This window comes from Sapajus apella, unplaced genomic scaffold (genome assembly GCF_009761245.1).
Source record: "Sapajus apella isolate SASKATOON/1434 unplaced genomic scaffold, GSC_monkey_1.0 scaffold42, whole genome shotgun sequence".
NCBI lineage: Eukaryota > Metazoa > Chordata > Mammalia > Primates > Cebidae > Sapajus > Sapajus apella.
The window spans coordinates 14887347-14910008 of record NW_022436982.1 but is presented as its reverse complement, the minus strand read 5'-3'; the positions used below and the strand labels follow the sequence as shown (position 1 = coordinate 14910008).

General features: G+C 41.5%; 1 protein-coding gene across 1 annotated transcript in view; it reads left to right on the top strand.

The window, feature by feature from the left end:
- The window catches only part of ADAMTSL1 (ADAMTS like 1), a 423754-nt gene that overhangs the window by 337705 nt on the left and 63387 nt on the right, over positions 1-22662 (top strand). The window contains 2 exon segments of the mRNA XM_032300230.1: positions 8048-8227; positions 11493-11627. Of these exon segments, the coding sequence (XP_032156121.1) occupies positions 8048-8227; positions 11493-11627 (315 nt within the window).

The window sequence follows — 22662 nt, the reverse complement described above, 5'->3', positions numbered from 1 at the left end:
AATTAAAAGACAGAAAACACCAACACAGAGCAGAACGTGGCCCAGCTACTATTTTTCCCTTCTTGTGTACCAGTCATTTGTGATGTGTACCCCCTAGGGGTTTCACTGACACAAAGGCATGAAGAAATCAATGGTTCTTGTGCCTTTGGGCAGCTAGTCTTCTGATTGCTGTCCTCATCAGATATACCCCATTGTCGCATGGCCAATCAGACCCAGGTTCCTTGATCATCCCCTGTCTGCAGAGTAGACAGGCAGTGGTACCCCCTGCTTTGATGGTTTCTTCATCTTAGATCTTCATCATCTGAAGATTTACCTCAATTTGTTATTTATAAGACCAGAAAACACATTTGAGAGTAAGTAAGAGGAATATCTTAACCTACGTCTTCCTGTTTCCAAATAAGAGCCAAGTCTGACTTTCTCTGAAATATTCTGATAGCTTCAGGAAATCTGAAACATGGACAGGCCTGATGGCTCACATCTGTAATCCCAGCACTTTGGGAAGCTGAGATGAGTAGATCACTTCAGCCCTGGAGTTCAAGACCAGCCTGGGCAACAAGGCAAAATTTTGGTCTCTACAAAAAATACAAAAATTATCTAGGTGTGGTGGTGCATGCCTGTAGTCTCAGCTACTAGGGATGCTGAGATGAGAGGATCATTTGAACCCAGGAGATCAAGGCTGCAGTGAGCCATGAGCATACCACAGCACTCCAGCCTGGATGACAGAGTGAGACCCTATCTCAAAAAAAAAAAAAAAATAGGATATCTGAAATATACATCTATCTTTGTAAATGCGCGTTAGCTTCTCCTTTGTAAAGTTTCTCATGGCCTTTGTGATGCTTCCCTTCCAGCCTCATCAGTGAAATCTAGAACCAAGTCCCTTCAGCCCCTGTACTCCCAGATAGCGAGTAAAACAAAACTCCTAACAGGGATTGGCATGAATGAGCTACCCCTTGGTGCAGGGATTAATGGTGCCAGTAAGGCCCTTTCAGCAGAACAATCACCCCACACACACACCTGATCAGTATGGACACATGCTTTGGTGATGAACACCTGTGGTACAATGGACCACGTTGTGTATCTTCTTAAGAGGTGGAACTGGTAGGAGTAAAAGAAAAGGGGAGGGGCTGGCACGGGGACTCACCCCTGTAATCCCAGCACTTTGGGAGGGTCAGGCGGGTGGATTTCCTGAGACCAGGAGTTCCAGACCAGCCCAGCCAACATGGCGAAACCTCGTCTCTACTAAAAATACAAAAATTAGCTAGGTATGGTGGCAAGTGTCTGCCATCCCAGCTACTCGGGAGGCTGAGGCACAAGAGTCACTTGAACCTAGGAGGTGGAGGTTGCAGTGAGCTGAGATCTCGCTACTACAAACCAGCCTGAGCAGCAGAGCAAGATGCTGTCCAAACAAAAAACAGAACAGGAGAGGATAGGACAGTAAAACAAGGAAATGTGCATTTAAAGGAGATTGAGAGCACCAGAATCCAGTTGAGGAAATATTTACATTGGGGAACCTAGGACATTAAAACGAGCTTTGGCCACTCTTCTGTGCTGCCTAGGGCCCTCTCTCCGGGACTTCATCCAGAGGCTCACTTGATCACCTTATAGTGAGAGCCTAGATGGTTATACCTAGTTTTCCCTGGCTGTGACATTGCAGTCTTTATTTTTGTTTTTACCCATAAAACCATCTGTATTAATGCTGATTAACTAAAATAAATCTTTGTATATTTGTCATTATTCCTTTTGTTAAACAAGACGCTTACTCAAAGTAGGTGGGAAAGAGCCTGCTTTTACTTACACAGTGAATTTGCTGGACAAGAAAATCATCTGTGAGCTGAGTCTCCAGTTAAAACACTGACAGCTATAATGCTAAATGGCAGAGGACTACTTTCACTTTGCTGCTGTAAGTGGCTCTTATGGCTCTCTCCTTCCTCTTGGTCATCTCTAGCCCATTCCTAGTCAGGCAGTTTAGTGTCCTCCTGATTGGTTAGGTAGAATTCTGTCAGCACCAGTAACACTGCCAGTAGCTGATACTGTAGCTTGAGAATTTGCAACCCAGCCTCTGCTAATAGACGGGGAAGTGGGACTCCATAAGGGCCTGCTTAAAGAAGTGTTTTATGTCAGATTCATTCATGTTGTTCATTTGGCAGTTTTTTATGGAGTATTTCATCCAGGTTAGATCAGATGTCTCCTAATCTAAGGAGCCACAGGTAAATAAGGTACAACTTTCAGGAAGCTCACAGTCTGGGAAGGAGAAAAGTTATGGAATATATAATGATAATATAATGCAATATGTAGATACAGTTGTTTTCTTATTATAAAATATTAGAGTATTAAAGAAGTTTTAGAAAACACAAAAAAATTTAAAAGAGGCGAAAAAGGAAAGAAAACAGCTTGTTCAAAGTCCTTCTCTGCAAACTCAACCATAGCTGACATTTTAGTATATTTCCTTAATCATCACCTTTTATCCTGCTTTATTTTCTCTCAGTAATAAACATTTGTCTGTGTCATAAGCATAATTTTAATGGCTATATAATAGCCTATTTTAAGAATATTATGTTAATTTACCTAGACTGACTTACATGTTTGAGTTGTTAGCAATTTTTTATTAAACAGCTTCTTGCACACGTGTGCTTTTAGTTTATAGAATACAGCCTCACACATTCTTCCCAACCCTGAAGCCTCAAAAGCATCAGGCAATGAGTATGATGGGCTTTTTCTGGAAAACTGACCTGATTCACTGTATCACTCCCATACTGATTTTCCATTTGTTCTCTGAAGAAGTCAGAAAACTGAGTCAGTGATAAAGGATCAGGGAAGGAAGCAGTGTTTCAGTAAATGGGAACAGTATGTGCAAAGGGCCTGAGGTAGAAAGAGCATGTTGCATTTAAAGAAGTAGAAACTGGCTGGTGGTGTGGCTATAATATTGAGAGCAGAGAAGAAAGTAGCATATGAGGCTAAGACGGTGGGGGTAGGCAGGGCCTAGATCTTACCTGTTCTCATTGATTATGGTACAGTTTAGGTTTTTCTCCTAAAAGCAAAGGAAGTGTTTGAAGGACTTACTTAGGAGATAAAATTAGCAGGACTAGGGATGCAGAAATAAACAGTTCAGGAGTCAGTGATGGGTGGTGTGTTATAATAGGTTAGACACTGGTGTCAAGCAGACCCCCAAATGTATAATGGCTGAAATAAAATAGAAGTCTTATTTTGCTTACCTAGGAGCCCAAAAAGTACACCTGGTCATCTGGAGAGGATCTGTCATTCAAGATCACATGATGCTGGTGTCTCTGTCATCTTGAACACATGCCTTCCAGCGTCTCCCTAGGGGTTACCTCTATCCCATCAACCAGGAGAGGGGAAAATAGAATATGGGGGATGGTTGGGAAGGCTTTTACGAGCCACACCTGGAAGGAGCACACATTAACACTTTTCACACTCTTTAGTCACATGGCCACATACAACTACAAAGGATACTGGGGAAGGTGCCCTCACTGGGTACTCAGGAAAAAGGGAAACCAGTTTTGTGAACAACTGTCATTGTCTGCCACAATCAGTATGGAGAATCACGGAAGGCCGAAAACCTTGTTTCCAAACTGCCATGGTTCCTTAGAATAATTTACAAGGCTGACAGTTGGGTTGCTGTATGCTTTCTCTTTCCTTTCCCTAAGCCACCCTACCTCCACACCTCCTAGGAAGCTTCTAGAACTTATAATGTAAAGGTGCACCATTGATTAGACACCCCACCTTGAGATGTTGACACACTGCCATGGTGCAGGCACCCTTCCAAATATCATAAGGCATCCAGTTAACAAGAATACCCTGTCTGGGATTTTTTTTTAAAAGAATATTATAGCATCACCCTACCTGGCAGCTCCGTGGACATCAAAGGCACTGGACCTTATAATCATATCAAGTTACCGCTGATTATGACTAAGCTCATTTATTGATCCTTTGAAGCGGCAGGGAGAGCACTGGGCTGTTGAAAAGATACGCCTCAGGGGAAAACACAAACACGGGTTCTTTTCCTTTCCTGTTTTAAGCTTCAAATAATACCAGGGAGTTTAGCGTGTGGAGCCTATCCAAGTAGCTGGTCAATAGCAACATAGTTCTTGGATTTTGTTCTGTGGTAGAGCATATTTTCTGTCATTTTCAGGTGTTTCTTTCTGTGGCATTTGCTGTCACACCACAGCAGTCTAGAAAAGATCATCTCCCACAACCTGACCAAGCTTCTCAACAAGGGAGAGCGAACAAAGTCCGAACACATGGACTCTGGAACCTCTCTCCTGATGACACCTTGGTGTTATAACCACAGCAGACATTAATTCTGAAAGCGTAAAGGAATTAAGGGTTTGGCAGTTCAGAAATGGTGAAGCAGCAGTTCAGATTTTCTCTCGAGAGGCAAGCTACTGTATAATGGCAGGCGGTGCACACTTGTTAAGATGAGGACTGTTGGCATTAAAGGTATTTCAGTTTGAATCCCCACCCTGGCACTGGGGGGTTACTGATTGGCAGTAGGGTAGAGAACTGGGGGGAACAGCAACTCTGTCCCCAGGTCATTGTTCAGGCATCCAAACGAATGTGACCTTAAGCAAATTTCTTAATCTCTATGAGACCCTTTTTCTCATTTATAAAATGGAGTTAATAGTAACCTGCTTCACAGGATCATTGTGAAAAATAAGTGATTGTGTTTATGAAATGTTTGGCATATAGCAAATGTTCAGTCAATGTTATTTCTCTCTTTAATGCACTCAGGACATTTTGGCAGGCTTGGTACACTCTGATGTTGAGGTATTCTGAAGGTCAGTATTAGGCATATGTATCTGGTACCTTTTCAAGGGACTCTGGAACATTCAAGGGCTGGTGAAGTTTTCTAAAGCATCATTGTCATTTCTTGAGAGAAAAAGAAAAAAAAAAAACCTCTAACACCTCAATTGTTTTTTTCTCTTTCCTCATTCTACACATGTAATGTTAGAGCCAGTTGTGGAAGGACTGGCTGTCCTGTAATATCATTCTCTGCCTAAGGCCCACAGTTCCAGGCAGGAAGTCCTCAAAATGTGGCACCAGCAACAACACCTGCCTCAGCAAACTCATAATGCAGATCTGTGCTTGAATGAGAGCTGTGCTAAATGAGAGGTTTGCTAATAGATTAAAGAATGATTCCAACTGAATTTGAATTTCTCTTCCCTTGGGACTGCTGTCACATCCACGGTTCCAGGGTTACAGAGACTGGAGTTTTCTTCCTCCACCCTGCTATTCTGAACATTTCCATTTCTCCCATGAAAGCCCCTGCTGTCACAGAATTCAGCCCTTTTATTTTATATCCAGTCCTGTCCTCTCAAAACGAGCACAATTTTGGAGTGGCGTGAGACAGACAGTCATAAAGGGAATGGAAGAAGCTTGCAAGCAATTCTTGGGGGAGTGAGAAATAGCTCCCAGGTGTCTCTTCATCCCTGGGTTCTCTCCCTTCTCCTCCTGTTCCTCCCTCCCTCTAATGCCCTGTCACTCTCACTCTCATTTTCTCTCCCTCTGATTCTCTGTGTTTGTGACCCACAGCCCTCCTCTAAGGAAGATGTGGGCAGTAAGTGCTGCGTGTGAGCAATGCAAGCGTAAGAGGATGAATACTGGTAGAAAATGCTTTGCAGGGCCAGCATGGTGGCTCACACCTGTAATCTCAACCCTTTGGGAGGCTGAGACAGGTGGATCATCTGCTGTCAGGAGTTCGAGAGCAGCCTCACCAACATGATGACACCCCATCTCCATTAAAAATACAAAAATTAGCTGGGGATGGTGGCGCATGCCTGTAATTCCATGTAACTCGGAAGGCTGAGGCAGGAGAATCACTGGAACCCAGGAGGCGGAGGCTGCACTAAACTGAGATTATGCCACTGTACTCCAGCCTGAGTGACAGAGGGGAGGCTCCATCTCAAAAAAAAAAAAAAAAAAGAAAAGAAAAAGGGTTTGTGGGACCTCATTTTTCCTTGTGCTTTCAGGAGAAAAATAACTGGAAGTGCTTTTCTTCAACTTACTTCTGAGCCTTTCTCCTGAATGCTGTGGATTTTTTTAATGCAAAAATACTAAGTTCAGGGTCCAAATTCCAAGCTGGCATGGACAGGCATCCTGATGCTCTTGCTCTCCCTAGTGGTGCTGCGATGAAAAATCAGCTGTTCTGCCCCTCACCTGTGTCTTTTCTCCAGGTATCTGTAGTGATGATGCCAACCTGGCCCCTCCCATGCACTTGAGCATCAAGTATCCTGCTATTAGAGCCAGATTAGCGTGTGCCTCTCTCTGATGTGACAAAGCTGTGGTATTCCCCCAAGTTTCCACCTGCTTTTGGTAGCCCTGCCTCTTTCTCCTTCCACTTTCAAGGACAAGTAACAGATAAATAGGCAGCTCCTTGAAGACTCTACATCCTCAATAGTAGGCTAGCCATTAAGGGCAAACTGCCCTTGCCCGAAAGGCAAAAGCCAGCCCCGTCTTAGGGAAAACACTAGACCACTATACTAAAGGTCTGGTTCCTTGGCCATTCTTGGCTTTGACCCCATTTCCCAGAACTTGACGCTTTTTTTTTTTTAAGACACATTCTTGCTGTGTCACACAGGCTAGAGTACAGTGGTGTAATCTCAGCTCACTGTAACCTCCACCTCCAGGGTTCAAGTGATTCCCCTGCCTCAGCCTTCTGAGTAGCTGGGATTACAGGCGTGTAACACCACACCTGGCTAATTTTTGAGTTTTAGTAAAGATGGGTTTCACCATGTTGGTCAGGCTGGCCTCAAGCTCCTGACCTTGTGATCCACACATCTCAGCCTCCCAAAGTGCTGGGATTACAGGCATGAGCCACTGCATCCAGCCAGTTCTTGACACTTTAAGTATGCTCTGGATACATGCCAGCGAGTTCTACAGGTAAACTGTGAGCTGGGCAGCAGGCTGAGGTGTGTGGGGGAGGGAGCTTTCTGCTCCCTAGAGACCTTTGTAGCAGTGCCGTAGACTTTCAATCTCTCAACACACTCAGAGCCCAGCCTCCTATAGGATCCTCCTAAAATAGCATCTAGGAAGGCTTGCCCTAAATTCCCAGGGCCTTTTACCAGCATGTTAACCTCAAGGAAACTTCCTGAGGAATTCGCACTGTCCCTAGAACATAGAGCCTGGTTTCCAAAGAGAGAACCCATCCCAAGTCAGCAGACGATCTCCCCAGCTCTCTCGCAGAAAATCAACTTGGATTGTGGAAAGAGTTGAGCACTTTCCGTTTGTCCTTTGCCTGTGGTTCTACTGATACTACCATTTCATGTTTTCTTGTTCTGAAAAGACATGTTGGCTTCCAAAAATACAAGCATGTTTTCTACATAGAGTGTCAACTCCAGTAAGAATCTAGCAGCTTCCATTTGTCTAGTTCATACATATATTTTAACATAGTACAGCTTTTCACCCTTTATTAAACTATGATATCTTTACAGAAATGTACACAGAGCATAAAGGTACCAAGTGAACACTTCCCACCAGACCAGCCCCAGGTCAAGACACACAGCATCACCAGTGGCCAAGCCCCTTGTCCCCTTTCTCGGTCACAACCCCTCCCCATTCATTCCACTGACTACTAACAGCATAGATTAATGTTACCAGGTTTCGTTTCTGTACTTATGGAAATGAAATAATATAGTATGTACTTTTGTGTCTGGCATCACTTACTCAACATGATGTTTGTTTCATGTAGTTTCATTTTCACTGGTGCATACATTTGGTTCTCGTGTTTTTCAAATATGCTGTCTCCAAAGAATTTAGGTACACTCCTTCCACCTTGGCAGGTCCCCTGTGCCAGCTGCCTGTTTCCTCCTCTTGGTACTGGCCTCCTCCTTCCTGCCTCGTCGCTGCAAGTTTTAAAAGGCAAAAGATCTGGAGACAACTGAGAGGTCCAGGGCATTATTTAGTTTAGCCAAAGCAAGGTAGAAGATGGCCCTGTAGAGCAGCCTCAGGGAAGGGGGATTCAAGAAGCTGTAAATGCCTCTGGGCTCACCTGAACGTGTTTGACTGATGAGTTTATATTTGTTCTTCCTAGGAGTACCTGAAGCTGAAGTCACTTGGTTCAGGAATAAAAGCAAACTGGGTTCCCCCCACCATCTGCATGAAGGCTCCTTGCTGCTCACAAACGTGTCAGCCTCAGATCAGGGCGTATACTCCTGCAGGGCGGCCAATGTTCATGGAGAGCTGACTGAGAGCACCCAGCTGCTGATCCTAGGTAAACACCTCAAAGCTGGCTGCCTGTGGTGCACCCTGTTGGGGGTGACTCTCTAACCCATCCTCTACATCCTTTGTTCCCTTATGTCCTTAATCCAATTAAGGACATAAAACATATGTTCTCCTATGTCTTTAATCCAATTAAGGACATAAAAGGTAAAATCGGTATTCCTTCACTTCTTCCCAATTTATGGGCTTTCAATAGAACAAGGCCAGTCAAACAAGAACGTGAACCCTGGCTCTACCATTTACTAATTGTGTGGCCTTGGGCAAGTTACTTCACTCTGCTAAGCCTTAGATACTGGCCTCTATGTGGGGACTCCAGAAACAAGGATTACAAGATTGAGAGATCAGGGATCTCAGAGATAACAGAATTAAAACAATTATCTTTAACTCTTCCTGCATTAAGGACTTCTTTGACAATCAGAAACTATGGATTTCTCTTTCTAGAAAAATGCATACATGTAAAATTTTTCCTACAATTCCAGGAAGCCTATGGTCTGGTCCACCTAAAGTCTCCACATGCACCCCTAAACATAAGAATTGCTGATTAAAGAGGCTGGCATGGCTCCTGGTATAAAATGGGTGCTTAAAAATAACAATTGCTGGGACACCATCCACCACCTGATTATTGCCCAGTTCTGGACTCAGCCAAGTTGCAAGCCATAATCCTTTTTGTCCCCTGGGCTAGGGATACCCTTCTGCACTCTAATAATTATGCTCTTTCCCACCTAGAGAAAGCTGTCATTCTAAGGAAAAAAAGGAAAGATGTAAGAAATAATAATTACATGTCACACATACATATATACACGTACATTACAGACCTCCTCGGGGAAAAATATTTAAACTTTACACTTCTGTTTTCACACCCAGAGTTGAAGATACACCTTCACATAGGTTCTCTAGACCCTGCCCACTCAGATTTCAGAGAGGCCCAAACAGGCTTTCATCTCACTGGTGGCTGCATAAACCTCCAGACATCTTAGGAAGCCACAGAAAATTGGCTCAGAGAAAGATGTCATTTGTTTTGCCTTGGGTTTCATCCAGCTGAGCTGCTAGTCTGGAGCCCAGAGCCCAGGGAATATTGCCCCACACTGAATTATGATGCTGAGCAATGAGTGTTTTCCTCCCTAATAACCCTTCCCTGTTGCCTCTGCTAACAGACGTGAAAGTCTAAGATGTAGGGCTGCTACTGTGGCTTTGCCAATGAAGTGTGTATGTTCCGTAGGCAGGTTCTTACTGCATTCCAGTTCTAATACACTGTAACAGAGGACATGGGGTTCGAAGAACAAAAAGTCTTCCCCATTTTCATGAAACTTAATGGGGAAAAAATCATTGTTAAGACTCTTAAGTTTAAGGTTTTTCTTGATCACAATTTTTGGTTTCATTAATGAAAGTTTGTTAGCTTTTAACAGGTACTTTATGAACATCAAAGCTTTTCTCTTAATCAGCAAAAATATAGCTTAATTTTTAAAGGGGGCATTTTGTGGATAAAGCTGAGATTTTACCCCAAGTTCTGTGACTTAATCTGCACCATGAGTACTTGAAGTGTGATAAGACTTTTATCCATGTATTCATATAGTCCATTGGACAGATATTCATCAAGTGTTGCCATTTAATGTTGCTGACATTAAGTTCCATGTCAGCTAGACACTGGTAAAGTTTTAGTAGAAATCTAAGTGCTAGCCTCTACACCCGGAGAACTGACAGTTTCCCTGGGAAGAGCAAACGGACACGCACTGAAGAGGAAAAATACTGTCGAAGCTGTAAGGACATGAGGAGGGACCAATATTTGGTTCAAAAAGAGCTGATTGTTTTGAAGATGGAAAGTAGCCTCCCTTTTTTGCTCTTAGTAAATAAGCAAAGGTTTCTTGAGTTTCAAGAGGAAATATTGAGTAGGAGAGAAGGACACTTTGAGTAAACTGCCACCATCAATTCCTAAAATCATGGTATTCCAGAGCAGAAAGAGATCTTGGAAAGGAACCTCATTTTATAGATGAGAAAACTAAGACTCTGAGGATTTAAATGACCTAATTAGTGAATGACAGAGCCATGGCTCACACTGAGGGTTCCTGAACCCAGGCATGATGTTTTCCTCTATGCCATATGGAAAGGGGTTTTTTAAGTATATTTCACATATATATATACACATACACCTACATACATACACATATACACACATATGTAATCTCAAGTTCATCATTTTCTCTATACAATGGTCTTTGTCCGCCAAAGCCAGAAAGACTGAAGGTATGTTTCTCAAGTAGAATCAGGCACCATCATGACTTATTAATTCACCATCCCTAACAAGTGCATAGCAAGGTGCCAGGCACGTAGTGGGGCCCTTGCAGAATGCTGCTGAAATGACCATCCCTTTCAAGAGCAATACTCCTGCTGCTGCTTCCATTCCAACAAATGTTCTAGAGAAAAAGGTGGGAGCTGGCCTTGGGAGTGTAAACCGCAGCTCTTCAGGAGGTGCAGAAAGAGAGGCAAAGGGATCGGGATCTGCCGCTTTTCCAAGAGAAGTTCAGCAGGTGTTTACCTCTTTATTTGTCCAGCAGGAACGATAACCAAGCCACTATATATTTTGCATTTTAGTCACTTTTCGCATTGGTTAACTGGGACCTCCAGTGACTTCAGCGCTGATTCCTTGTAAGATTCTGAATAGCGAAGCACTGCATAGCAACTCTCTTCTCCTGCTCTGCTTTATCTAGATCCTACTTAGGCATAAAAATCCAGACCACAAAGCAAATTAACTTATCAGCTGCACAACTGTCCCTTTTGCTTCATAAAAAAGGGTCCTTTTACCTAAGAAATTCCCGTGGCGTATCTCTGTACGGACAATAACAAGGTACCTCACTCTAAAGACTGTTATTAGGACTAAATGAAAAATGGACTGAAATCGATTTAGCACAGAACTTGGCAGATAGTAAATACTAAAATTGGCTTTTTTAAAAAGTGTCTTTATAGTATAGTTTAAGTTATCTTCAAATTTGTTGGTACCCAATGGTCTAAAGTGAGAAACCCCTGAAATCTGCATGCCTGCTTCCTCTTACCGACCTTATTATTTCAGGCATCAAATACCTGTATTAAGTTTGAAATTTATACTCACCTTGATAGGGAGTCCTCTGTTGGAAAAGTGATGTTAAAAGGCAACAGTAGCAATGCCTATCTTAAACGTATGCGCACACATACCCACGTCTTCCGTTTCTGTCGACACAACCTTGTGTTTTAACCTGCCTGATCCGCCATCTGCCTTTTCACAGATCCCCCCCAAGTCCCCACACAGTTGGAAGACATCAGGGCCTTGCTCGCAGCCACTGGACCAAACCTTCCTTCAGTGCTGACGTCTCCTCTGGGAACACAGCTGGTCCTGGATCCTGGGAATTCTGCTCTCCTTGGTGAGTCCAACCCTTGGAAACATTAGGCAGAAATCCAGGACTGGACAGGATTTATGGATGGGTGACTGCTTGCAGGTGGGAGGGAGACAGCAGTGGGGGGGGCGCTGGCCAACAGGAAATCACTAAATTGCCTACAGAATCCAGACTCACCAGTGGAAACTTGGCTAACTTTCCATATGAGGTGAATGCAGTTGTTAGTCTGGACTCTATGGCTTGTCTAGATTCCAACATGGCTCCTTTCTGAATCCTCTTGGGCTAATGCCATAGTCCAGATCCTTTCAATCAGACTGACTCATGAAACTTTGAGAAAGATGCAGCAGTAAAGAACAGCTCCTATTTCTCGTCTCCTCTTGGTAAGCATTCCCCGGTACTCCGCCATAACCCCTTCCCACCTAAACTAGAGTAATAATCAACTTTTGAGGAGAAAATAAAATATCAGCACCCTCCAAAAGGAAAAGGCTATACCATTTAGGCCAGGTTTCTGTAGATATAGCATAAAGCTAACCCAGATGGACTCCTCAAGGCAAGTGCTGAATTAATTTCACCAAGTACAACCTCCCTGTTATCTAGCGTTGGAAACCTTCACCAAGTTACCTTCCACATGGGTAGTGCCCTCTGGCAGCCAGGAATTATACAAGGGCATTAAAGTCCAGGGATGCCACACCAGCTTCATGGAGATGCCAGAAAAACCTTCACACATGACCTCCGGAGATGGACAAGGTGGAAGAGAAGAATTCTTCTGCCTTCAAAAGACCTGAGGGAAAAAATACAGGTCTATACATGTGCAGGGACAGGGAATATATGAGAAGTTTCTGTACCTTCCTCTTGTGCTGTGGACCTAAGATCTAAAACTCCTCTTTAAAATAAAACAAAACAAAAAGCCAAGGCCTGCAAAGTGGGGAAAATCTTCACAGTCACTCTGTGTGATCCCACATGTTGACAATAATAGCTAGAATTATCCCTGTGGCTCAAGTTTAAAGTGTCTGTATTCCTTTACCCACCAGCTAGCAAGGAACAGGAGGCCAAGGGGTTCCCAGTCATATAGGTGATGACTTAACACGGACACAGGAGCCTAGTACCTTTAGGGTTAGAGCACAGAAAGATGACCTTCAGTTTTCATTATCATCTGAAACTCGTAAAGAATCTTCATAGCTTATCAGCATATGGAAAAAATCTTCTGATTTCTCTGTTTGTGAACTTGGGTAAAAATAAGACACAGGGAAAGTAACAAGTAGCCCTATTCTGTTGCCCATGATTTATACAAATTTGGCACTGAGTTTTTCTATGTCATGTTGATCAAAATTAATAGAAGTTTCAAATTGTATGTTGACTTTGGCTTACAAATAGTAAATTTATTCCAAATGAGATGTGCATTGTGCACTCCTTTGTTTTAGACTCATCACTAGAGAAATTCTCATAACTGTTCATCATAGCCCGGTCACGAGCAGGGTGTGCAGCAGCTGTTTATTTTCAAGTTCAATAACTTTTTTGGGTCACTCAGGTGCCATTTAGCATGCTGGAAAAGTTAACCTGCTCATATTTTTTCATGATAGCTTTACTTTCATTCTCCCTTATTCTGGAATAATATTTTGTTTCATTTTAGCCATGGGCAATAAGAATTTATTGTACTTTATGCTGCTGCATTCCATTGCTAGTTTATGGTGCTTTGTTACCTTAGACTGGTATTTAAATTTAGTAGTTAAGAGACACCTTAAAATCCCAGTCCACATCCAGACTGCTCCATTTGAATGAGACAGTGAGTCAGTATTCATAAAGTCCCTCAATGAACTGCCTGGACCAAATGGACTTGAGTGATGAATGTCAGTGAACTAGGAGACTCACATGGAATTGTGGAAATGAATGAAAGAATGATGTAATGTATCAGGACTCTGAGAAGCAGGTTATTGGAGACAGTGCCTCACTCTGATGCTTTGGAGCTCAATACTGCAGGATGGGTGGGATCCAAATAGGCAGAAAAGAAAAGGAATGGGCATTCAAGGAAGATTCCATGAGCCCCAAGATGAAAAATGTGCAACATATGTATCAGATGTCTGTTCAGAAACATTTGTAAAATGCCACTGCTTTAAGACTGATGACAGGCACCTATACTGGGATAGAAACTAGGCCATCAAAATGAACAAGGCTCAGCCAGTCCTTGTCCATTCAGATTTGGCTTAGACCCTCACGCCAGCAATACTAATACCCTCCCTCCATCCTGAACTTCCCCAGCTCGTACCTCATGCTAGTCTGTTAGTCCAGTTGCTCCCATTTGGACAGGCTCCCATCCCTGGCTCCTATAGGTGGCCCTTTCAGACCACAGTGTGTGCTCTGGGTATGAGAAATAAGCTAGAGAGGCTGGAGAGGAGGTTTTATGTAGGGTTGCTGAGACATTAACACTGTAAATGGCATCAAATTGTGGAGGCCTTGAATATAAAATGAAGGAAGTAGATGTACTATATGGGGAATGGGAACAAATCGTTAGAGGGTTTTTAAAGAAGAGAATGACATACTAAAAGTAATGTGTGAGAAGCATTAATTTGATGTTCTGTGGGAATAATTGATAGTGGGAGAGATTTAATGAAGAAACCCTGTTTTGAGGATAACAGGTATTCTAGACCAAGGTGGAAATATGTGGCGAAGATACTGTTAATCACTCCTCACACAGCCAAGACATCCCTAATCAGTCATGACATTCTTTTTCACTCAGCCCAGGCACTGCCTTGGAATTAATTTTAATGTTCCTACCAAGCCTGGTGATAGCTGATGTATACAGGATGAAAGCTGTTCGCCAGCCCTGTTGTAGCCAGTGAGTGATGAGATGCCAGTGTGTGTGTTTACTCCGTATGAGGTCAGCTGGCTGTATCAGTCTTAGAGAACTTCATGGTTCTGTGGCACAGAAACAGCAACTCATAAACCCTGATTTTTACATTTCACAGCAGTAAGGGGAGAAGGGAGAGCTGGGGTTTTTTAAGCCATGTATCAGAGCTCATTCTTCTTCATTAAGTCTTGAGTGTTGAGATCCCCACTAGGTGAGATTATTCCAGAAATGGCTATTTTAGTTATCAGGCATGCTAGCAGTCATTTCACCTCAAGCCACTGCTACAACTATCCAAAAGGAACATTGCCTGAGCAACACAGGCGCAGGCCCACCTGGGCCTCACTTTTCCATAACTGTAAAAATCAAACCTTGGGACTAGCAAGTGTTTGTTGCTCTCACACTCTTGACTACATGGCTTAGACATAGACATGCCCAGTAGAGGCCCGGCCGTGCCAGGTGGACCCAACCTAGCTGGACCCATTGTCCTAGGCAAGACAGGTGCTAATTTTTTTAATCGTTGTTTGCAGCTATTCCTTTTGCTGGAAAACTAAAACTATGCCAGCTGCTCTGGAGGGCAGGGCTGGTGCCCATGCCGTCACTTTGTGGTGGTCCAGACCCAAGCAGTGCCCCGCAGGGCTCCAGTTATAGGGCAGCAACATTTCAGGCCTCCCTGCAGCACCAAAACCTTTCTGCAGACTTCTGCTAAATATTTTTTTTGGCCACTAACACCCAAGACTTCCTAATATTTTTTTTGGCCACTAAGACCAAGACCTAAGACTGTGAGAAATGATATTTCTCACAGCATCATTTATAGGGCATTAGCACTGATATTTTTTAAAAAATAACTTTTATTGGATGTTTTATTATAAGAGCAATATATCTTTATTGTAGAGCAATGAATTAGAAGCAGAAGGAAGACAATAAAAATTATCTATAATAAAAATATCTATAATCCCAACTCAGAGATAATTAGTTCAAATATCTTCTTCATAGACATTAATATACATACTATACATACCTTTTGCCTAAAATGAAATATACTCTGTATATTGATCATAACTTTTTTCACTTAATGTCTGTATGTAGCAGACAGCTTTCCATGTCTCTAAATAGTCTTGTACAATTCATTTTTAATAAGTGCATTGGTAGGAGATACCATATCTTATTAAACAAATTCTCCAATGTTGATCTTTTAGGTTCTTTATAATATTTTGCTATTGTATCAAAAATAGACATGAATATTTTTATTTCTGAGTCCTTGTGTGCATCCCTATTTACTTAGGATCAATTCCTAGTGGTGGAATTGTTGTGACAAAGGCATTGTATATTTTAGATTTTTGTTGTATGTTGTCAAATTGCCCTTCAGCAAAGTTTTACCTATTTTATATGCCTACCAGCACTGTGTGAGAGTTCCCATTTACCCAAAATGTTGCCAAGACTGCATATGACCAAGAGTTTTTACATTTACTATTTTAATTGGTGAATATGCAATGGTATGAAAGACAGTATGAAAAAATGATATAAATACATTCATAATTTTGTTTATTATGATCAGTCATTTATATTTGTGAATTGCCTATTCAAGTCTTTTGACCATTTTTTGATATTTGTCTTTGTTTTTTTTTTAACTATGAAGTTCAGGGGTGCGTGTGCAGGTTTGTTACATAGGTAAACTTGTGTTATGGGGATTTGTTATACAGATTATTTCATCACCCAGGCATAAAGCCTAGTACCCCTTAGTTATTTTTCCTGATTGTCTCCCTTCTCCCATCCTCTACCCTCTGAAAGGCCCCAGTGTGTGTTTTGTTTCCCTTTATGTGTCCATGTGTTCTCATCATTTGGCTCCTACTTGTAAGTGAGAACATGAGGTACTTGGTTTTCTGTTCCTCAATTTGTTTGCTAAAGATGATAGTCTCCATCTGTATCCATGTCCTTGCAAAGGACATGATCTTATTCTTTTTGATGGCTACACAGTATTCCATGGTGTATATGTAACACATTTTTTTTGTCCAGTCGATCACTGATGAACATTTAGGTTGATTCCATGTCTTTGCTATTGTGAATTGTGCTGCACTGAACATATGTGTGCACATGTCTTTATAATAGAATGATTTATATTCCTTTGGGATACCCAATAATGGGATTGCTGGGTTGAATGATATTTCTGTCTTTAGGTCTTTGAGGAATTCCCACACTGTCTTTCACAATGGTTGAATAATGTACACTCCCACCAATAGTACAAAAGCATTCCTTTTTCTCTGCAACCTTGCCAGCATCTGTTATTATTTGGCTTTTTAATAATAGCCATTTTAAGTGGTGTGAGATAGTATCTCATTGCAGCTTTGATTTACATTTCTCTAATAATCAGTGATGTTGAGCTTTTCTTCATATGATTGTTGGACACTTGTATGTCTTTTGAAAAATGTCTGTTTATGTCCTTTGCCCACTTTTTAATGGGGTTGTGTTTTTTTGTAAATCTAGGTTTCTTATAAATGTTGGATAGTAGACCTTTGTCAGATGTATAGTTTGCAAAAATTTTCTCCCATTCTGTAAGTTGTCTGTTTCCTCTGTTGACAGTTTATTTTGCTGTGCAGGAGCTCTTTAATTAGATACTGTTTGCCAGTTTTTGCTTTTGTTGCAAATTGCTTTTTGTGTCATCTTCATGAAATCTTTGCCTGGGCCTATGTCCTGTATGGCAATGCTTCTCTTCTAGGGCTTTTATAGTTTTGGATTTTACATTTAAGTCTTCAACCAGGTGGAGTTAGTTTTTCTATATGGAGTAAGGAAGGGGTTCAGTTTTAATCTTCTACATATGGCTACCCAGTGTCCTGGCACCATTTATTGAACAGGGAATCCTTTCCCCATGGCTTGTTTTTGTCAGGTTTATCAAAGATCAGATAGTCATAGGTATGTGGTCTTATTTCTGCGTTCTCTATTCTGTTCCACTGGCCTGTGTGTCTGTTTTTCTACCAATACCATTATTTTTGGTTACTGTAGCCCTGTAGTATAGTTTGAAGTTGGGTAGCATGATGCCTCCAGCTGTGTTCTTCTTGCTTAGGATTACTTTGGCTATTCGGGATTTTTTTTTTTCTGTTCCATATGAAGTTTTAAATAGTTTTTTCTAGTTCTGTGAAGAATGTCATTGATAGCTTATATATTAGGTTCTGGGGTATATGTGATGAACATGCAGGATTGTTGCATAGGTGCATACATGGCAATGTGGTTTGCTGCTTCTATCCCCATCACCTATATCTGGCATTTCTCCCCATGTTATCCTTCCCCAATACCCTACCCACCACTGTTCCTCCCCTAGCCCCCTCCCACAGACCTCAGTGTGTGATGCTCCCCTCTCTGTGTCCATGTGTTCTCATTGTTCAACACTCGCCTATGAGTGAGAACATGTGGTGTTTTATTCTCTGTTCCTGTGTCAGTTTGCTGAGAATGATGGTTTCCAGGCTTATCCATGTCCCTACAAAGGACTCAAACCCATCATTTTTTATGGCTGCATAGTATTCCATCATGTATATATGCCACATTTTCCCTATCCAGTCTATCGTCGATGGGCATTTGGGTTGATTCCAGGTCTTTGCTATTGTAAACAGTGCTGCAATGAACATATGTGTGCATGTGTCCTTATAATAGAACGATTTATAATCCTTTGGGTATATACCCAGTAATGGGATTGCTGGGTCAAATGGAATTTCTATTTCTAGATGCTTGAGGAATCGCCACACTGTCTTCCACAGTGGTTGAACTAATGTACGCTCCCACCAACAGTATAAAAGTGTTCCTGTTTCTCCACATCCTCTCCAGCATCTGTTGTCTCCAGATTTTTTAATGATCACCATTCTAACTGGTGTGAGATGGTATCTCAATGTAGTTTTAATTTGCGTTTCTCTAATAACCAGTGATGATGAGCATTTTTTCGTGTTTACTGGCCTCAAATATGTCTTCTTTTGAAAAGTGTCTGTTCATATCCTTTGCCTACTTTTGAATGGGTTTGTTTTTTTCTTGTAAACCTGTTTTATTTCTTTGTAGATTTTGGTTATGAGTCCTTTGTCAGATGGGTAAATTGCAAAAATTTTTTCCCATTCTGTTGGTTGCCGGTTCACTCTAATGATTGTTCCTTTTGCTGTGCAGAAGCCCTGGAGTGTAATTGGATCCCATTTGTCTATTTTGGCTTTTGTTGCCAATGCTTTTGATGTTTTAGTCATGAAGTCCTTGCCTGTGCCTATTCCCTGAATGGTTTTGCCTAGGTTTTCTTCTAGGGTTTTTATCGTGTTAGGTCTTACATTTAAGTATTTAATCCATCCGGAGTTAATTTTAGTGTAAGGTGTCAGGAAGGGGTCCAGCTTCTGCTTTCTACACATAGCTAGCCAGTTTTCTGAACACCATTTATTAGACAGGGAATCCTTTCCCCATTGCTTGTTTTTGTCACGTCTGTCAAAGATCAGATGGTTGTAGATGTGTGGCGTTGCCTACGAGGCCTCTGTTCTGTTCCATTGGTCTATATCTCTGTTTTGGTACCAGTACCATGCTGTTTTGATTACTGTAGCCTTCTAGTATAGTTTGAAGTCAGGTAGTGTGATACCTCCAGCTTTGTTCTTTTTGCTTAGAATTGACTTGGCTATCTGGGCTCTCTTGTGATTCCATATGAAGTTTAAGGTGGCTTTTTCCAGTTCTGTGAAGAAGGTCATTGGTAGCTTGATGGGGATAGCATTGAATCTATAAGTTACTTTGGGCAGTATGGCCATTTTACTATATTGATTCTTACTAACCATGAGGATGGAATGTTTCTCCATCTGTTTGTGTCCTCTCTTATTTTGTTGAGCAGTGGTTTGTACTTCTCCTTGAAGAAGTCCTTTACATCCTTTGTTAGTTGTATTCCTAGGTATTTTATTCTCTTTGTAGCAGTTGTGAATGGCAGTTCATTCTTGATTTGGCTCTCTTTAAGTCTGTTATTGGTGTATAGGAATGCTTGTGATTTTTGCACATTGATTTTTTATTCTGAGACTTTGCTGAAGTTGCTTATCCATTTCAGGAGATTTGGGGCTGAGATGATGGAGTCTTCTAAATATACAATCATGTCATCTGCAAACAGAGACAATTTGACTTCCTCCTTTCCTAATTGAATACCCCTTATTTCTTTTTCTTGCCTGATTGCTTTGGCTAGAACTTCCAATACTATATTGAATAGGAGTGGGAGAGGGCATCATTGTCTAGCGAGATTTTAAAGGGAATGCTTCCAGTTTTGGCCCATTCAATATGATATTGGCTGTGGGTTTGTTGTAAACAGCTTTTATTATTTTGAGATATGTTCCATCAATACCTAGTTTATTGAGAGTTTTTAGCATAAAGGGCTGTTGAATTTTGTTGAAGGCCTTCTCTGCATCTATTGAGATAATCATGTGGTTTTTGTCTTTGGGTCTGTGTATGTGGTGGATTACGTTTATAGACTTGCATATGTTGAACCAGCCTTGCATCCCTGGGATGAAGCCTACTTGATTGTGGTGGATAAGCTTTTCTATGTGCTATTGCAATCAGCTTGCCAGTATTTTATTGAAGATTTTTACATCTATGTTCATAGATGCAAGTTTTCTTTTCTTGCTGGGTCTCTGCTGGCTTTTGGTATCAGGATGATGTTGGTCTCACAAAATGATTTGTGAAGGATTCCCTCTTTTTGGATTGTTTGGAATAGTTGCAGAAGGAGTGGTACCAGCTCCTCTTTGTACATCTGGTAGAATTTGGCTGTGAACCCATCTGGACCTGGGCATTTTTTGGTTGGTAGGCTATTAATTGCTGCCTCAACTTCAGCCCTTGTTATTGGTCTACTCAGGGTTTCGACTTCTTCCTGGTTTAGGCTTGGGAGGATGCAAGCATCCAGAAATTTATCCATTTCTTCCAGGTTTACTGGTTTATATGCATTGAGTTGTTTGTAGTAATCTCTGATGGTAGTTTATATTTCTGTGTAATTAGTGGTGATATCCCCTTTATCATTTTTTATTGCATCTATTTGATTCTTCTCTCTTTTTTTATTAATCTGGCTAGCAGTCTGTCTATTTTGTTGATCTTTTCAAAAAGCCAGCTCCTGGATTTATTGATTTTTTGAAAGATTTTTGTGTCTCTGTCTCCTTCAGTTCTGCTCTGATCTTAGTTATTTCTTGTCTTCTGCTAGCTTTTGTATTGTTTTGATCTTACTCCTCTAGCTCTTTCAATTTTGATGATAGGGTGTCGATTTTAGATCTTTCCTTGCTTCTTATGTCGGCATTTATTGCTATAAATTTCCCTGTAGACACTGCTTTAAATGTGTCCCAGAGATTCTGGTACGTTGTGTCTTTGTTCTTGTTGGTTTCGAAGAACATCATTATTTCCATTTCATTGTTTATCCAGTCAACATTCAAGAGCCAGTTGTTCAGTTTCCATGAAGTTGTGCAATTCTTAGTTTCTTAATCCTGAGTTGTAATTTGATTGCACTGTGGTCTGAGAGACTGTTATGATTTCCATTCTTTTGCATTTGCTGAGGAGTGATTTACTTCCAATTATGTGGTCAGTTTTAGAGTAGGTGCAATGCAGTGCTGAGAAGAATGTATATTCTGTGGATTTGGGGTGGAGAGTTCTGTAGATGTCTATTAGATTTGTTTGGTCCCGATCTGAGTTCAAGTCCTGGATATCCTTGTTAATTTTTTGTCTCGTCGATCTAATATTGACAGTGGAGTTTTAAAGTTTCCCACCATTATTGTGTGGGAGTCTAAGCCTCTTTATAGGGCATTAAGAACTTGCTTTATGAAACTGGGTGCTCCTGTATTGGGTGCATATATATTTAGGATTGTTAGCTCTTCTTGTTGCGTTGATCCTTTTACCATTATGTAATACCCTTCTTTGTCTCTTTTGATCTTTGTTGGTTTAAAGTATATTTTATCAAGACTAGGATTGCAACTCCTGCTTGTTTTTGCTCTCCATTTCCTTGCTAAATCTTCCTCCATCCCTTTATTTTGTGCCTATGTGTGTCATTCCATGTGAAATGGGTTTCCTGGATATAGCACACCAATGGGATTTTACTTTTTATCCAATTTGGCAGTCTGTGTCTTTTGATTGGGGCATTTAGCCTATTTACATTTAAGGCTAAAATTGTTATGTGTGAATTTAATCCTACCATTTTGATGCTAGCTGGTTGTTTTGCCCATTAGTTGACACAGTTTCTTCATTGTGTCGATGTTTTTTACCATTTGGTATATGTTTGGAATGGCTGATACTGGTTGTTCCTTTCCATGTTTAGTGCTTCTTTCAGGAGCTCTTGTATGGCAGACCTGGTGGTGACAAAATCTCTCAGCAATTGCTTGTTCCTAAAGGATTTTATGGCCGGGCGCAGTGGCTCAAGCCTGTAATCCCAGCACTTTGGGAGGCCGAGGCGGGTGGATCACGAGGTCAAGAGATCGAAACCATCCTGGTCAACATGGTGAAACCCCATCTCTACTAAAACTACAAAAAATTGGCTGGGCATGGTGGCGCGTGCCTGTAATCCCAGCTACTCAGGAGGCTGAGGCAGGAGAATTGCCTGAGCCCAGGAGGCGGAGGTTGTGGTGAGCCGAGATCGCGCCATTGCACTCCAGCCTGGGTAACAAGAGCGAAACTCCGTCTCAGGAAAAAAAAAAAAAAAAAAGAAGGATTTTATTTCTCCTTCACTTATGAAGCTCAGTTTCACTGGATATGAAATTCTAGGTTGAAAGTTCTTTTTTTTTTTTTTTAAGGATGTTGAATATTGGCCCCCACTCTCTTCTGGCTTGTAGGGTTTATGCCAAGAGATCTGCCGTGAGTCTGATGGGCTTCCCTTTGTGGGTAACCCGACCTTTCTCTCTGGCTGCCTTTAGCATTTTTTCCTTTATTTCAACCCTGGTGAATCTGACAATTGTGTGCCTTGGGGTTGCTCTTCTTGAGGAATATCGTTGTGGTGTTCTCTATATTTCCTGGACTTGAATATTGGCCTGCCTTGCTAGGTTGGGGAAGTTCTCCTGGATAATATCCTGAAGAGTATTTTCCAGCTTGGATTCATTCTCTCCGTCACTTTCAGATACACCTGTCAAACATAGATTAGGTCTTTTCACATAATCCTGTATTTCTTGGAGGCCTTGTTCATTTCTTTTCACTCTTTTTTCTCTAATCTTGCTTTCTCGTTTTATTTCATTGAATTGATCTTCAATCTCTGATATCCTTTCTTCT